We start from the raw sequence: 14396 nt of genomic DNA, 5'->3' as shown, positions 1-14396 counted from the left end.
CTTGCTCATTGTCTTGATAATATGAGATAGTCAACTGGAGTATTGGGAGTTAATCAACATGTGGCTTTGAGTATTGATAAGTAGTGAATTAAGTGTTTTGTGGGCTATGTGGTGGAGAATGAAGCATGAGATCAAGAAGACCATTCAACACAAATTTCGGATGCCAATACGGCCAATTGGCTAGTTACTATCCAATGTGACCACAAAGGTGAAGGTGATGGCATGCTAACTGGGAGAGGACTCAAGGGAAAAGTGGGGGCAAGAGCCAAAGAAAGTAAATAGGCTACTAGCTCATGCATTGGAGAAGAGAGAGGAGAGTATTATGACTATTTTGAATAGAGAAATATAGGCCCAAAGAAGATAACAAGATGTCCTTAAAGATCTTGATCTCTTACAAGGTCTTTGAGGTGATCTCTCACTTGATTTTCGGTCGTGAACATCAAGGAAGACTTTATTGATCATGAAAGAGGAGTTTTGATGGGTTTATGCCCTTTATGTGGATTGTTTCAGCTATCCATAATAGTCAAGAATAGAGTTGTAAGCTAGAAATGGACATTGGATGTTTAAACAAGGCTTCTCTTGAGTTCTACCACTTAATTCTTAACCTCTATCTTTAGTAAACATAGTACAGACAACAAAGATAGAGTTTCTCTCAGCTTTGGGAAAGCATGTATACCATATTTTATTGTTGTAATAAAACTGTACTTATAGAGCTGAAGTATTTTTGAAGGCTTATAGAGAGTATTTAGAGGGAATTATGCATTCCAATTCATGTATCTTATCTATAGTAGTGCCAACTATCATGTTCCATCAACAGACTAATATATAAATAAGATTTTGAGGTGTTACATATACCTTTTGGACAATGTTCAGCAAAGAAGCCATATTTTTTATGCTTTGAAGCTTCTGCAATAATAAATATATACATTCAGCCATGTCGGGCTGTCATAGGAGCCGCCGGCCCTCAAAATTTACAAAGGCCCAAACAAGTGACAGCATGGGAGGAGGCGATGACGGGAACAATTTCCAGTTTCATTCTCTCAGTTTACGTACATACAAGTCCTGTAGTGTCGATAGGCAGTTCGTCAGACTCAAACAATAGTACCTCTCAAGTATACTAGAATAGTGACTCTCCGATCACAATCATGAACCACACAGCAGCAGATCCTGCAGACTTCTATAGCGGCGGGGCGATCGTACCAATGAATATCTGTTTCTGCTGGATTGCGTACTCGTCTGATCAATCACATTTGCATTGGTGTGATCATGCGAACGAGAGTGGTGGTCCGGATTGACACTGCGCGCCTGTTTCTTTCTCATTACCGTCGCACAATAAGCCGAGAACTTTATCATGGCCGTGAACACGATCCGTTGCTGCTGCATCAGCTTGGGCCTTCCTTTCAGTAACGATCTGGTCTGATAATGATAACGATGAGGATGACGATTTCTTTTCGGATTGGACCAAGGCTGACTTTGATTTGTACCGCTTGTAAAAATCATTGGCCAGATTGATATTAGGAGATGAATCACCCGCATCCCATAAGCACCACTCGCAAATCCATTCGGCATCTCTGGCCAGTTTGAGATACGTGCTACTACAGTATCTGTGACAAAACACCCATATCATCTCGACGCCATCAATAACAACTACTCCGTTAATTGGTAATATAGGTATCCTAGTTAGAAGCTTATAATTGTTCTGCTTATAAAGGTTAATCTAGCGAGAGCACAATATACCTGTGTTGGACTCGTGTAACACAGATGGAGCAGCGAAAGAGCTCCTCTTCGAAGCCCACATCACCGCACATGTTGCAGCAGTGGCCATTAGTCGAGATTAATGGCTTGCTCATCATATACTATTGGCGCAGATATTATCATATGCTATTGGCGCAGGTATTATGATATACTATCGGCGCCCAATATATGCGGAAGGCACAATTCAGAGTGTGCATCCCGATGGATCGTCAGTATCTGCAGAAGACATTCTTCATGTATAATTCTACGAGACACAGGGAGAAGATGGGGAATTCGGGGGCGGTTAATATTCCAGATTGGCTTAATTACTCATATTCTATTGCCAATTGATTGATGACCATCAGTGTGTCCTCGTGCAGGATCATGTTCCAAAGGCATAATTCATGTTGATATGAGAGTTATGCGCACGAGAGAGCACGACAGAGAGTGTGTGTGTGTATAGCCTAGATGTATATTGAAAGAGAGAGAATGTGTGTCTCCATAGCTGCATATCGGTATAATAAGAGAGAATGTGTGTCTCCATAGCTGCATATCGGTATAATAATGAGCGTTATATCGGTATCTCAAATGCTTGGTCTCTTCATTGAATATTGTACCTAATTATTTCCCATTCAAAAAGTGGCAAGATATGTGTATAGTGGACTGCTCGAGTTCTACTTGCATCATGGCATTTAATTGATCAAGAGAGGGAAAATTGTGTTCTACATCTACTACTTTTCTTTGCTCTTTTTCATGAATTTGAGGACAAGGGTGAATATCACACAAATACCCAATGGTTATTGTAACAAAATGAAAAAATGAAAGCATTTTACAACATTTAATTGCATCTTCAACAATTTTATGCTACCAACATTGTATGGCTACGACTGGGACTGATATTCATGATTTTCATATTCTCTTTGTTTTAGATATTATACCCTACAAAGATGCCTTTGATTGCAGTGTAGTGAGTTTTTTGCTACTACAATGTAGGAAGATGTGTAGGCTACATTTGGGCTACATTCTAGTGAGTGAGTAGGCTTCAAGTGGGTAATTGAGTGATTGCAGGCTTAGTTATGGTAAAGTAGTCTTCATGTTGACTGATTATATGCGAAATGAGAAAGAGTTATTACATTTTTATATAATCACGACCTAAGATTATTAATTTTAAAATTTCCAAGATTTTACACACATTAGTGAAGCTGTTTGATTTGAGTACTACCTAGATTCCTCATCCATGTATTGTAGGAAAAGAAAAAAAAACTTTAAGGAAGAAGAAGATTGAAAAAACCTAGTAATGCTGGAGTCATCTTGATGACATCAACCAATAAATGAAAACACAACCTCCAAATCAAGCAAAATATTTGTCATGACAACGTCAAATTTTAAAAGGAAGCTCAACAAAACACTGCTAGCACGATGGCATGTAGGTGTGCATGGAGAAGGGAGATAAGGAGTACCTATGGTTGAAATGATCATAATGATGCATTTGTTGTATTGCCAGAAATGAAATGCATTTTTAAACAAAATTTATTTTCAATATTTTTTAAATTTAAATGTGTGCAAAGTTAGTATTGAGCCTTTCTCGAAGTCTATGGCATTCCAATCCTATGCTATTGTGTGCAAACTTAGCATTGAGCCTTTTTCGAAGTCTGTGGCATTCCCATCCCATGCTATTATGTGCAAAGTTAGCATTTAGCCTTTTTCAAAATCCATGGCATTCCAATCCCATGCTAATGTGTTCTTTGCTCATTCTATGCAACCCTTGCAGCATAGACATGATGTACTTATTGTCATTGTGAGTTCACCTCCTTTGTGTTAAAAATGTTTTCAATAGCTTCTATTGGGTAAGAACATAATAAAGTTATTATCTCTTTTCATCTTATCTCTACAAGTAGGTCATCTGAATGTAGACATCTTATTAATTGTTCTTCAATGTTGGATGTTTTGCCACTAGTTTGATATGTCTTTGCACAAGTTGTCCCTCATAGATGAGTTGGATGGCTTAGATGACTCTTTTGTACCATACTCTCAACTGGAGAAGGAGATGAACAAGGCTATTTTTGGATCTACATATGAAATTTATCACATATTGCATCATGTGTGCCATACAATCATTTTAATTTGGATTTCCATTGAGTCCCCTCTCCATTTTGCCTCTACCTTTGACACCACCTAGGCCTAGGAAAGATATGAAAAACATTGTGTCCCACAACATTGCAACCTAATAATTTCAAACAAACCCTCCTACCATTAGTCGAATAGTGTAATCAATTATATGGTGCTGCAAATGGCCTTCTCATCTCCATCATCATGTCTCATCACTTGTCCACCCAATATGTCAAGAAATATTAGAGCAATGTAGCATCAAGTTGATTCCCATTCTATAGGATTATGCCAAGGTGGTTAGGGTTATTGAAATATATTGATTCTAGATCGCCATTATACATATAGGATCCCCTATCTAACCAGTAGAACAACTAGGATAGTGGCTATCTTTAGTTAAAAATGACTCCAATCCATGGAACGAAAAATGATAACTACCCTCCACCTAATGACTTGGTGTGAATAATGACAATTGGGATGCTAGGGATACAATGGTTCTCATAAGGGCAAAGCAAGGTTGGATAGAGCTTATGTTTCTTCAGGTTTACTCTCCACCTTCTCCAATACCAATTGTAAGGTAAGCAAAGACTTGGTAATGTCTGATCATTATCCGCTCTCAATTTTCTTCTCTTCTAATACTGATATAATTAGATCTGGGTGGTTCCATATGGATCCCTCCCTATTTAAAGATGAAAAAATCAAGGAACAAATTCATGCAATATGGGAAAATCTATTTGGACAGAACAATAGCCCTGCAAGAGATTGGTCAACAGCAATAACGACCACTCAAGCCCTATTAAAAGAAAAAAAAAGGGAGAAGATCAATAAAAGGAGGAAAGAAAGAGAGGATAGATACAAATTGCTCAAGGATCTAGAAAGCAGAGTTGATCTAGGGTGCCAGGATACTCCAAGCCAGATTTTGAAGATCAAGGAAAATCTGAGGAGAATAGAGGAAGAGGAGGCTGAGAACATTAGGCTCTACCTTAGAACCTGGTGGGCAGGGAAGATAGATACGCCTACTAAAGAAATGTTCAATTTCATAAAAAAAAAAGAAAGAGAAAGATCTGGTCCCTATGCTGGTTAAAAAAGATGGTACCACTGCTGCTTCCAAGGAAGAGAATTTAGAGACAGCTCGTATCTTCTTCCAGGAAATTTTTGCCCCCCCGGGGCAGTAGTCACAAGAAACCACCCAGGCTAGAGCCAAAATCTCTAGGATAAGACCCAAAGTAGTCCCCCCATCATTGGCCAGAATTATGGACTCAGACTTTACAGAGTTCGAACTATCAGATACCATTGATAGTTTAGCCAATGGCAAAAGCCCAGGGCTGGATGGTCTCCCAAACGAATTTTACAAGGAGTTTAAAGAAGTCCTCATCCGGCCATTGATGCAGGTTTGGAAGGAATCTGTCAAACACGGGGCGTTACCAGCTAACATTAATCAGGGGGTGATTAAATTAATACATAAGAAGGATGAGAAAAATATACTATCTAATTGGAGACCTATCACTTGTCTTTCATCTACTTATAAGATCTTTGCAAAGACCTTAGCTAGGAGACTAGGTCCACATCTTGATGGGTGGCTTAGAAAAGAACAAAAAGGATTTATCAAAGGTAGGCATATTCTAGATGCCATCATTAGCCTTTGGGAGGGATTTGAATATGCTCAGAAAATGAAACAAGATTTTCTTTTCTTTAAAATTGATTTTGATAAGGCTTACGACAGACTTGATTGGTGTTTTGTGTTGCAGTCCCTTCAAGATATGGGACTAGGAGGCAAGTTCATCAAATATGTTAGCACCCTCTTTGGTAATGCTAGTGCTAAAATAGCTATTAATAGTGAGTTGTCTACCTCCTTCCCTCTTTACAGATCAATTAGACAGGGCTGCCCGTTAGCCCCATTGCTCTTTGCAATTGCCTCAGATGCATTGGGCTGGCTTATGGAGGAAGAAGTTAAAGAAGGAAGACTCAAAGGCATAGCCCTTCTGGACAACAAACAAATGTTTTTGAATTTGTTTGCCGATGATACAAACGGATCAGTTAATAATGATCCATTCTCCATTGAATCCTTTTGGCGGTGTATTCAAGAATTCTGTGCAGCTTCAGGTTCAATAGTATACCCGAATAAAACAGGAATCAAAACTCTTATTAAACTGCCCCCTTCTTGGCTTATGGATGCAGGATGCAAAGAGCTGGAGGAAGGGAAAGTTTTCAGACTGTTGGGGATCCCTATGGGGTTTGGAGTTTCCCTGAAGCAGCGGTGGGACTGGGCCATGAACAAAGTCAAGAAGAAGATGGAATACTTGAAGGGATTGCAATGCTCCTTTGCTGGTAGAATGGTTGTGCTTAAGCACATTCTCATTCCTTCTACCATATACTTCCTATCATGCTGAAGTCCTTCCAAAAAAGGATTAAAGGATCTTGAAACTCTGTCGAGGAACTTTCTGTGGTCTGGTAACAGTGAACAGTTCAAGATCCCAAAAGTAGCCTGGGAAGACTGCATCCTGCCGAAAGATCAGGGTGGTCTAAGTCTTCCTAATATCAAGGAAATAGCAGACAGAATGGCTGCTAAATGGATCCCGTGAGCTTTCCAAATAGAGGATGAAAGTTGGGCTGCTTTGATTAAGAATAGCTGCAAGTCTTTCCATGTAGCACACCTCATTAGATGGAAAAACATAGACCCTATGACAATTGCCTTCAGTCAAATCAAGATCTTGATCAAGAGATGCTCTGACCTCATGAAGACAATTTGGAATGCGTGGTTTACATTTAAGGATCAGGTTGGCATCTCCCCCAATGCCCAATTCACTCTCACCTTGGCTGCTTCTGATTCCATCTGGTTCAGCATATTCCATGGTGTGATAGAAGCAGACCAAACTCAGATGGCCCTCAGGATGGCAAAGAAGGGCATTAATAAGTGGGCTGATATTTGGAATTTCAATACCAGCAGCTGGAAGGACCTCAACATCTTGGAGGAGCAATTTCAGCTCAGTGCTGAAGAGATTACTCTCCTTTCCCAGAGAATCAACTGCTGAGGTCCGAATATATGTAAAGCCATCCAATTGAATCTGAAGTTCAACTACAGGGGAGTGTGCTGGCTAAATGAGAAACCACTTCTCCCAATGCTGAAGAAGGAAGTTGATTCTTCTAAATTATGTAAGAAACTCAACAAAAGATGGCATCTCAATTGGAACCAGAGTCAATGGACATATAGATTCAAAATGATTTGGATCTCTAGCATACAACCTAAGCACTCCTGTCTATTGTGGCTCATTTTGATGAAAGCACTATGGACCAATGCAAGAGCTAGGAAAATTGGCATAGGATCAGGTCTCTGTCCTCGCTGTCAAAAAGAAGAGGAAACCATTCCTCACCTATTTCTGAATTGCCAAATCAATACCCGAGCCTTGAATCTTCTACAAACAATCATTGCCCCTTTCCATCCCTCCTCGATAACTTGGAAAGATTTGATATTAGGAGAGATTTATGGTCTGCATCCTGTAATTTCGAATTGGCTTCGAAGTTTGTATTTATGGCACATCTGGATCTCTCGGAACAAGCTCGTGTTTGACCAGGTTTAGGAGGACCCAATGTATGGTTTTAAATTTGAATTTCTGATGCAGGCTTGCAAAGAAAAAACAGCTAGCCAAGGATCGCAGCAAACATCAAACAACAAGGAAAAAGAAAGAGGACCCGTACGAAGGAATGGGAATAGAAATGAAGAAATTTTTCATCCATGAAGAGCGAAGATGGAAGATGGAAAAAAGGGAAGCCATGTTCCAAGCAATGTTTGAAAAGCCAACAACTAGCACACTCAACTCCATGGAAGCTCAAGCTAGAAAGTAGATGATGATGTAACACAGTTAATGCTCAGTATGTGTTTAGGCTGGACTCCTGTAATAGTCCAATTTTGTAATACCTTCCCCCCCTTTTTTTTAAAAAAAACTTACTTTAATACAACTTCATGTTTCCACAGAAAGAGCTCCTCTTCAAATCCCACATCACCGCACATGTTGCAGCACTGGCCATTACTCGAGATTAATGGCTCTCTCATCAGATACTATTGGAATTTGGCGCTCAATGTCTGCGGAAGGCATAAGCCAGACAATGCATCCTGATGCAGCATCAATATCTGCAGAAGACGTACTCCTTAGATAATGTAATGAGAGACAGGGAGAAGCTGGGGCCTGCCAATTGATCAATGACCATCAGTCCACGCTGGTGTAGTAGGATCATCTTCCGAGGGCATAATTCATGTTGATGTGAGAGAGAGAGAGAGAAAGAGAGAATACAGAGCCTGGATGTACATTGAAAGAACGGGAATGTGCGTCTCCATATTAGCTCCCTAGCAGCATATCGAATATCGTTCGGATCAATCAATTTGTCTGTAGGTATACGAAGAGAGAGAGTAAGCGTGTGAGTCCAGATTATCATTAGCGTATCGAATACCATACATAACGATCAAAGGGACCTGACGGGTGATGGTACCGTGCAGTTCCGTTCCACGTCACCGAACTGACCCGCTGAAAATATCGCCATTGGGTCACATCGATAGTCAAGCACTCCTCGAAAATCCTTCCGCACTAGCCGGGTCGAGTCAATACCCGGTTCAAGTCATTAACCCCGGTTCACCTAACTCTCCGAGGGTTAACCGGGTCAAGTCCATAATTCGGGTTCACCTGTGACCTAAGTCTCCAACTTCCCAATCAAAAGATGTACAATTCGCTTTGAGGGAACTTTACCTCTAATTAAAAAAGGTGAATAGGACAACACTACCAACTCCTTTGCTTCGAGACCTAGGAGGCTCTCCACCACATGGCATAAGAGGATAGCCCCTTGGTAGCCCTAGGTTGCATCCATGCACACAAGGAGCATAGCTCAGCAATTTGGAGGCAACAATCTGGAGGCAATCAAGATATACAATAGGAACTGCATCCTTCTTGCTGTGCAGTTTCGCACCATCTGGTTGCACATAAGAAGATGAATGACCTTGGCACTTGGTTCAAAGAGAGTGAGAAGTGGAAGAGAATAAAATGTTGATCCCCTTGCCGATAAGGCATCATCTCACATTAGCCCCCCAAAAATGAAGTTGAGCCTCATATATATCCTACTGAATTTGGAGGATCATGTATTAATAACTCCATCTAATGTTTAGAAAAGCTACCCAAATTATTAGGTCCATCTAGCCATAGATGATTGGTCATCAGGATTGAGATATTCTCACATTCCTTGATGGGATTTATTTTACTTATCTAATTAGCAAAGGTACCATACTATTACAACATATGCATAGGATCAAGAAGATGACAAATCTTCATATCCTTTTAATACTCTACATGAAACCATATAGAGATAGAGGGAGCTAGAGAACTTCATCCTCCTAGACCATGTTCATCGTCTTCATCACTTGCAAGCTCTTACTATGGATCCATGATAGGTCCTTCTATCCACTTTTTGTACCAATCTATAGGCATCATCGATATACTAGACATCAGCCACTCTCAGCCTTTGCATTGAAGTTCTAGCTAGTGTTTTTCAATGTAGTGAGTTATTTGCAGGCAAGAATCATCTATGCGGAAGATATATGTTCTTGTTGAGATGCTTACTATACTTAGATTTCAACCAATCACCACATAGGGGACAAGCTTTATAACCCTTTGTTGAACACCCTACATCCATACTAAACATTTAGCATGAGCATGAAAGATTGAATTGAAATAAAAATACTCCCGCATATGCTACTTAAATCACAATCAAATACATGAACAAAATCCATAGCCAGGAAGTTGCTAGAATTCCACGAACTTGAAACCTTTTTTTGTCATCTTGTTTTGACATGTCAAGCATATCTATGCCTCTCCATAACTGTAGGACATCATCAATAAGAGGAGCGAAATAAACGTTAAGATCTTTGACTTGAAGTTTTCTTGGGATTACGAGGGACAAAATTAGGTGTTGTTTCTTAAAACAAATAAATGGTGGCAAGTTGTAGCTCATGAGAACTACTAGCCAAGTGGACCATTTACTTAAACACATGGAGAAAGGATTCACACCATCCAATCCAACACCCATCTTAATGTGGCGCAATTCTTGTTCAAATTTTGGCCACTTTGAATTGATATGCTTGAAGGCAAGACAGTCCGAGGGAATTTGCATAATCCTATCTATACTTACATTCTTTGCTCCCCAATCCATAAGATTGCTAGATCTCGGGTCTGAAATATATGTTGCATACAAGGAGCCAATGGAAAATGAAAATGACGAAGCATCTTCCGAGGGATCTTTCCCCTTACATCTTTAAAACACGATGTTTCACATTTTGGGCATCTCTCCTCATTCTTGTATTCACCTTTATATTAAATACAATAGTTGGGACATGGGTGAATTGTGTTGTAGTCCAATCCAAGCTTGGTGATCATCTTCTTTGCCTCATCTCTTGATGTAGGAAGGACATTGTTTGTAGGTAAAAACTTTTGTGATAGTAGCCTATAGCATTTCAAGCACACATAACTCTTAGTTTTTGTAAATTTCATTTTAAAAAAGCACACTAATATAGTCTCATATATGAAAATATTGAAAGAAAATATAAAAGAAGAATGAGAATGACAAAGTCTAGCTCATATTTCTATAATGATATAAAAAAGTATTAAAAATATTTAAACATATACATTTAAGTTTGAAGCTACCTATCAGACTTAGTTGTATAGACCAACAATCTATGTACTATACTATGTGCATGGATCATATCTCATGGGATAAGGTATCATCCTCATTCCTCACTAGTCATTACTCTCTTCATCGTCCTTCTCACCATCATGCTTGCCGTGTTTTTCATTTCTTCCTACTTGACTTCTTTTATCTCTTTTCCCTTTATTGTGTTGCTAGTCATATTGATGTGGAATATATATGCTTAGAAATAACTAAAATGTTCCATTCTGAATGTTAAAAGAAACGACATAATGCATTTTACTACACATTATTTCTTACCATAGCTACTCAGTGATGATGACCTCTTTATGCTCTCATCCTACTTTGTGCTTCAACCTACTCTTGACCATGTGCAAAAATTAGCAAAGGTATAGGATCCATGCCTTGTTATGTCATCCTCTTATTCTTCATAGCTCTAACTTTAACTAAGGCTATCTTGTTGCTGATGATTTCTTAAATATTTTCTCATACCCAATGGTCTATAAACCTCAAATGCATGGGGTTACTCATGCACAACTAAAATCACATCTTGGAGCTTAGCTCAATATTGGTTGGAGAAGTGCCTAAAGCAATCTCAATTTGTAAGAGTACTTGGATGACGAGTTTTGGGACTAATTTGAAGAAGATACATGTTATCCTAAACACGATATGATAGTTGCCATCAAATTTCTTCATTCTCTACAAGGTTTACCGAGGTTAGACAAGTAAGAATATGGCAAAATACTCTTTGACATTGAATGAAGGGCTTCAAGTCATCCAAATGGGTTTTTGTGGCTTGTTTGGGTTGAAATACATAGGGTTTTTGCAGGGTATATAGCAAGGTTCTACTATATATAGAGGTTTTGGAAGCATCTTTCATTGGTCCTAGGGTGTTGGCTCAAAACATCTATCTCTCTACAATAGATAGAGGCTTTGGGCTATCCAAGAATATATTTTTGAAAGGATTTGAAATTGATATAGTGGGTTCTTTTACAATTGTTCATAACAGTAAGTAAGAGGGAAGAAGTAACAAAATCCATCTCATACAAGGTTTCGTTCATCCTTTTTATATTCCACAACTTGGGCCACTACGAGGATGGTGGGATATACCTTCTATGATTGATTTTATTGGATGTGGAATGAAATTTTAAGCTGATATATATGTGTTAACTATATTTATAGTAGAGATTTAGTCCATAACAGTGTATGCTATAAGTTCTTGTCTCAAAATATAGGCCTTATGCACTTATAATGGGTCCATATATTGGGTTTCTTAGACTTGTTCAGTTGCTCACTACATGAATCAAAGGACATATTGCTAGCTTCCTTTTCTAATTTCTATTTGTGAAATTTTTAAAGATTATTTTTTCTTAAATAGTTTTAGCTAAACCCTTGTGGTTAAGGCCTTCTTCCTTATACACCGCCCCAACGCCAATGCTATCTCATGCAATGAATTTGAACCACAAATCATTCATGGTGTCTCATGCGATAAAATTGTATGTATAGAGGAATATATTGATACTATCTCATATGTCAAACTTGTTGGGAATGGGATCCATGCTTGCAAGAGAAAACTAGCTAACTTGGGATAATAGATATCACTAAGCGAAAAATGTATTTTGTAGGAGAACCTACTCAAGCAGTCTTGTAGGTTGAAGAAGACATGGGTTCATAGGGTATTCAATTGGAAACTATTGATGATTTCATTGCTATCATAAAAGGGCATGATGTTGACAATGGAATGTTTAAGGATGGAAATAATGATGTTATGGTTGAAAATGTTATGGTGGGTAGTACTACACATAAGTGAGTTATGCAACAATAGATTCATGAGGAAGAGGATGCTTACTTTATTCCTAACAACCACTACTCTTGTACGCATTGGGCAAGAGCTACAACTAAAATTTTTATGAAGATAGGTGGGTTGGAGATGCAATGTTTTGCTCTCTTGGACCATCGGTTTAAAAATAATGTAATGATACGTAGCTTGTATATAAGAATGGTAAATGGCCAATGGATGTGGATTGTAGCTAGCATATGTTGGCTACAAACAACTCACCAAGGGAGCTCTATGCTGCATGATGGAGTATTCTAGTGACTATTGAAGATGTTTGAGATGAATATCGCTTATTTATGCAAGATTCACATAGTTATCTAGCTATCTTTACATAGCCATACATTATGGAATCAAAAATGGAAACTAAAATAATAGATGAGGGTTCTTTTTATGCTCATGTGTGATGTAAAGATGGTAGAAGGGCATTTCAATTTTTAATTGTGTGTGTTAATCATCCCCATAATCAAGATACACTTAGAGATTATCTAGCTCTATCTAATACTAGAGAACTCAAGGGTTTTTAGACAACATTGTTGTAAATGGAGGCAATAGTAGTGCTACACTACAAGAATGCACACATATAGCGATGCTAAGTAGCGACGTTTTTTTTTCGGCGTCGCTAATCCTCGAAATATTTTAAGTAAAAAAATGTGTCGGTATTAGCGTTGCTATTACCGTCGCTATCTGTGTCACTAAAAACGTCGCTATTAGCGTCTAGCGATGTAAATAACGATGCTAATAGCGATGACTTACTTTGGTAACATTTCATGGAAACTCGAATGTTTCTTTCAAACGCGCACGCGAACTGCAGAAGCAAGGCGAAGGTAGAGAGAAAGAGAAAGGGAGGTGAGCAAGAGAGGGAGGTGAGCAAGGAAGCAAGCTGCGAGTCGCATGTGAGGAGAGGAGCGTCGCCCGCACGAAGAGGTCGTGGAAGAAGAAGAGAGCACGACGGTATGCCCTGTTTTGGTTTCTTTACAATCTTTGTTTTGCTTTGCAATGTAGGTTAGAAAGTGTTGGTTTCTCTTTGATCTTTGTGTTGCTTTGTGTTGCTTTGCAATGTAGGTTAGGAAGTGTTGAAAGAGAGAGAAATGGAAGTGAGTGTTTTCAAATTTTTTCTTGTGTTGGTTTTTATTCTTTGCAATGTAAGTTAGAAAGTGTTGGTTTTTCTTCAATCTTTGTGTTGCTTTAATTTGCAATGTAGGTTAGGAAGTGTTGAAAGAGAGAAATGGAAGAGAGTGTTTTTATATTTTTTCTTGTGTTGGTTCTCTTAAATCTTTGCAATGTATATAGGGTGGGAAGTGTTGAAAGAAAGAGAAATGGAAAGGAGTGTGAAGGGGGATGCTTGTTTTGCTTGATTATAATTTTAGAGAGAGAGTGAGAGAGATAGAGATGTAGAGAAAGAGAAATGAGATGCTTGTTTTGTTTGGATTGTATCTTTTGCAAGATCTTTCTAAACTACATATTCATCCACAATGATATTTCTAGATGTAGAAATACTTCTTTTTCTAGGATCATAAAAGTAAAATGCTTTGGTGATGTTACTATTACTCATGAGAATACGTTTGAGAGATTTAGAGTCTAATTTCTTTCTATGAGCATAAGTAATGCTTCCAAAAACTTTCAAACAACTCACTACTAGCGTTTGACCAATAAAGGCTTCAAAAGGAGTTGTGCCTTTCAAGGCATAGTGGAAGATCTATTAATTGTTATAAAAATGTATGTGTGTGAGCATAGTTTAGAGCCGACCTCAAAGATAGATAAGTTTAGAGGCGACTCAAAGAGATAGGTACAAAAATTAAAAAAAAAAGACCTGAAATATATATAGTGGAGTGGTCCCAATATACAATCTAGAATCGTTATTAAATTATCATTCCATTACATCACAGTCAAGATGTCTAGCACTCACGACCAACATGGTGGGGATCGTGAGGCTTGGCTCAGTCAACGTGTCCGTTGTCCATGCACGCAATACAAATTGACCATTCGTTGGAAACGTCGTTTGTCCATACAGCATGTGCAACGGTATGGAGAGTTT

General features: G+C 38.6%; 1 protein-coding gene across 1 annotated transcript; it reads right to left on the bottom strand.

The window, feature by feature from the left end:
• Positions 1-891: 891 nt before the first annotated feature.
• Positions 892-2196, bottom strand: LOC148030384 (uncharacterized). Its single transcript, XM_087687248.1, has 2 exons — positions 1738-2196; positions 892-1604 (listed from the first exon to the last, which is right to left on the bottom strand). The coding sequence occupies exons 1-2, from the start codon at positions 1823-1825 to the stop codon at positions 1144-1146; spliced, it is 549 nt and encodes a 182-aa protein (XP_087543374.1). The 5' UTR covers positions 1826-2196; the 3' UTR covers positions 892-1143.
• Positions 2197-14396: the final 12200 nt, after the last annotated feature.

This window comes from Lygodium microphyllum, chromosome 10 (genome assembly GCF_053477565.2).
Source record: "Lygodium microphyllum isolate KBCC chromosome 10, Lygodium_microphyllum_v1.1.10, whole genome shotgun sequence".
Classification (NCBI taxonomy): Eukaryota; Viridiplantae; Streptophyta; class Polypodiopsida; order Schizaeales; family Lygodiaceae; genus Lygodium; species Lygodium microphyllum.
Note: the sequence above shows the minus strand (reverse complement) of the source record. Positions and strands in the feature narration are given on the sequence as shown.